Genomic DNA, 3,997 nt, shown 5'->3' on the forward strand with positions numbered 1-3,997 from the left:
GCGGGTGGAAAGGGAAAGGGTGGCGAGGACGCGCGCTCGTCCCTGAGGCATTGCCATCAAAGCCCCCCTTGTTCATCTTTCATTTGAAATTCCATTTCCTTTCTGCTCAGTTGGAAATTATTCTGATTGTTTCCTGGGGAAGCGCGGGGTCCAAAGCCCCAACTCTAGAAGAGAAATGAGGGCTGGGCCGGGGTGGGCGTGTGTCGGGGGGAGGGCGGGGATCAAAAACCACCTTGCTCTGAAAAACCTGCAAATGTAAGATGGAGGCACTTTTTCTGCATGCAAGAAGGAATTTTTTTGGTCCGTTTTCTGCATGGTCGACTTTCACCCCTCTCCTCCCCCGAATGTGCGGAATCTGAGCGGGAAATCACTTGGATGTTTCCGTAACTTACACCCTTACACAATTCCCCCCTTTTAACCACTGCAATTATAACCTTTTATCCTTGCCCTTCTAAACCTTTTAAAAAATATATTTCAAATGAACTTCTTATTAGCGTCAAAGTAACTCTGTTACACATGAACGGAAGTAAGGAGCAAAGACCCTAGCCCCAAAAAACTAGACTAGAGCAAACCCAATGTGGAAAAATCCTCTCTAAAGCAAAGCCCAGCAGGGAGAGTAGCAAAGGGTTAAAATCCTTTTGATTGACGTTGTAGCCTCTGGTGCCCCGGGCTCAGGCGCGCGCCATTGGCCGCCAGGCCTTGTGCCTGGCGGCCAATGGGGGGGCGCGGTCCACGAGCGGTGCCGCGTGTCTCCTCCTCCCATTGGCTAAAAGTTACTGTGGGAAAGAAAGTTTGGGAAGTTTCACACGAGCCGTTCGCGTGCAGTCCCAGATATATATAGAGGCCGCCAGGGCCTGGGGATCACACAGGATCCGGAGCTGGTGCTGATAACAGCGGAATCCCCCGTCTACCTCTCTCCTTGGTCCTGGAATTGCGCTACCGATCACCAAGTAGCCATAAGATATTGTAATAAACCCTCAGCACTTGCTCAGTAGTTTTGCGAAAGTCTCAAGTAGAAGGGACATAAACAAAACAATTTTTTTTATGTGTGTGAAGAACTCCAAAAATAAAATTCTCTAGGGATTTAAAAAAAAAAAGAAAAGAAAATGCCAGCTGATATAATGGAGAAAAATTCCTCGTCCCCGGTGGCTGCTACCCCAGCCAGTGTCAACACGACACCGGATAAACCAAAGACAGCATCTGAGCACAGAAAGGTAAGGGCAGTACCTGCATCTCTTGCAGCCCCAAGAGATTAAGACGGGGTTGGGGGCTCCTTTCTCCCTTAAAATCGAGGGGTGAAATGGCAGATCCCATGGGAACTCAGCGCTCTTTTTTTTTTTTTTTCTTTACAGTCATCAAAGCCTATCATGGAGAAAAGACGAAGAGCAAGAATAAATGAAAGTCTGAGCCAGCTGAAAACACTGATTTTGGATGCTCTTAAGAAAGATGTAAGTGGGTAATTCTGCTTTTTTTTTTAATAAACAAAATACTATTTCTCAGGTACTAAGAGTGAAACCCCCTTGCCAGCGGGATCTTCTCCGCCTGCACTGCATTCTCTGAGGCGGGAGGGCTGAGCCCCTCTAGCCGGGGTTTAGGGATGTCGCCACCACGGCTGGGGGTGGGAGGGACCCCCAGCACTCCGAGGCCGCTGGCCGGGCTCTCACTTTCCTCCCTTGCCTCTTCGGTGCAGAGCTCACGGCATTCTAAGCTGGAGAAGGCAGACATTCTGGAAATGACAGTGAAGCACCTCCGGAACCTGCAGCGGGCGCAGATGACGGGTGAGGGCGGCTCGCCGCGTCCCCCTCTGCGGGCGTCCCTCTCTCCCCGCGGTGATTTCTTCCAGACTTCCGCCCGTGGTTGTGAGAGGCATTCAGCTACATTTTACTGCCTTGGCTCACTCTTGCGTTCCCACGGTCTGGGGCTTATTTATAGCCACAACTCCAAGTTGTTACTGTTCCGGAAAGGGAGGGAGAGAGGTTGTAACAGCAAGGGCTGCGGGCGGCTTGGCAGTGGGGGAAGCGGGTGGGAGCGAAAGGACTTAGAACCGTGGCGGTTTTTAAGCTGCGTGGAGCCTGGGGTCATCTGGTTTAACACTCCCTCCTCCCCCACTACAGAACGGGAAATACGGCTCGGATGGTGGAGAAGGGGGGAAGGGTATTATCCAAGGTCACATCGCGAGAGGGTGGGGAGGAGGCAAATCTGAGGCTTGAGATCGGTTTAAATGGAGCGACGGGGAACGGAGAGGGAGCGTCTCGGGTTCGGTCGCCAAGCTAGTGTGGAGAGGCGGATGGTTTTTCTAAACCCAGCCCGGTAGCCAAGAGGCAGTTCCGCGGGCGGGTGGTCAGGGAGGCGCGCGGCGGGGACCTCCCAGGGCGGAGGCGGCGGCTTCGGGGCCAGGGCTGTTCGGTGACCCGTCTGTCTCCTTCTGGCCCGCAGCCGCGCTAAGCACAGACCCGAGCGTGCTGGGGAAGTACCGCGCCGGCTTCAGCGAGTGCATGAACGAGGTGACCCGCTTCCTGTCCACGTGTGAGGGCGTTAACACCGAGGTGCGCACCCGGCTCCTCGGCCACCTGGCCAACTGCATGACCCAGATCAACGCCATGACCTACCCTGGGCAGCCGCACCCCGCCTTACAGGCGCCGCCGCCACCCCCTCCGGGACCCGGAGGCCCGCAGCACGCGCCGTTCGCGCCGCCTCCGCCGCTCGTGCCCATCCCCGGGGGTGCGGCGCCCCCTCCCGGCGGCGCGCCCTGCAAGCTGGGCAGCCCGGCTGGAGAGGCGGCTAAGGTGTTCGGCGGCTTCCAGGTGGTGCCGGCTCCCGACGGCCAGTTTGCCTTCCTCATCCCCAACGGGGCCTTCGCTCACAGCGGCCCGGTCATCCCAGTCTACACCAGCAACAGCGGGACCTCCGTGGGCCCCAACGCGGTGTCGCCTTCCAGCGGCCCCTCGCTCACGGCGGACTCCATGTGGAGGCCGTGGCGGAACTGAGGGGCTCAGGCCACCCCTCCCCCTAAATTCCCCAACCCACCTCCCTTCCCTCGGGACACTAAACAGGAACTTGGAGGCTGGGAAAGAAGGGAGGACTTTTGTGATTAAGTGGTTACTTTGTTTTTTTTTTTAATTTCTAAAGTTACTTTTTTGTAGAGAGCTGTATTAAGTGACTGACCATGCACTATATTTGTATATATTTTATATGTTCATATTGGATTGCGCCTTTGTATTATAAAAGTTCAGATGACATTTCGTTTTTTACACGAGATTTCTTTTTTATGTGATGCCAAAGATGTTTGAAAATGCTCTTAAAATATCTTCCTTTTGGGAAGTTTATTTGAGAAAATATAATAAAAGAAAAAAAAGAGTGAATGCTCTTATGTCTTAGAACTGATTATTTCAGAATATGTAAAAAAGGCCTCAGCAGAATTTGAATTACGTGTAATCTGAGAATTCAGGAATTGGCTCTTTTGTTATTAAAAGAACATTTTAAAAAATCTGTCCAACCTTCTACCAACCCTCCTTGAACTAAATTCCATTTAATTTGTGAGAACCCATCTGATATGGCTTCCCTGATCAATTTGTGGTCAATCTCTTAAAGGATTTCAAAAACTTTTCTAGTTGCAATTGGGTAGTTCATTCAGTCCTGGCACTCATACTGGCTCCTTCTGAGGAGGGTGGAACAGGGCTGAATTCATGAAGTTCATCAATCCGGTACTATCGCCCACTGCACATTTACGGGTGGCTCCTGCACCACTACTGCCCTGGGGCAGGAAGCGGGTCACCAACATCCAAGTAAAAACAGTCTTCATAGCTGCAGCCTCCAGCCTTCAAGTGTCGGAGTCTTCCTTTAATTAGTCAGTCTTTAGGTGCAGCTAGACATTTTCTGTACCAGCATCTAAAAGTTTGAAATGCCTCTCTGCACCCTCTTCAAGCAAGCTGAGAAGGTCAACAGATTCCTTCTGCCAAGGAACAGCTAGTTAGACTCCCAAGTGGAGCCCGAGTCC

At 52.2% G+C, this 3,997-nt stretch overlaps 1 protein-coding gene across 1 annotated transcript; it reads left to right on the plus strand.

The window, feature by feature from the left end:
* Positions 1-862: 862 nt before the first annotated feature.
* On the plus strand, positions 863-3,365 carry HES1 (hes family bHLH transcription factor 1). Its single transcript, XM_024752089.1, has 4 exons — positions 863-1,214; positions 1,353-1,448; positions 1,691-1,778; positions 2,437-3,365. The coding sequence occupies exons 1-4, from the start codon at positions 1,107-1,109 to the stop codon at positions 2,985-2,987; spliced, it is 843 nt and encodes a 280-aa protein (XP_024607857.1). The 5' UTR covers positions 863-1,106; the 3' UTR covers positions 2,988-3,365.
* The last annotated feature ends 632 nt before the right edge of the window (positions 3,366-3,997 follow it).

Source organism: Neophocaena asiaeorientalis, unplaced genomic scaffold (genome assembly GCF_003031525.2).
Source record: "Neophocaena asiaeorientalis asiaeorientalis breed wild unplaced genomic scaffold, Neophocaena_asiaeorientalis_V1.1 scaffold293, whole genome shotgun sequence".
Classification (NCBI taxonomy): Eukaryota; Metazoa; Chordata; class Mammalia; order Artiodactyla; family Phocoenidae; genus Neophocaena; species Neophocaena asiaeorientalis.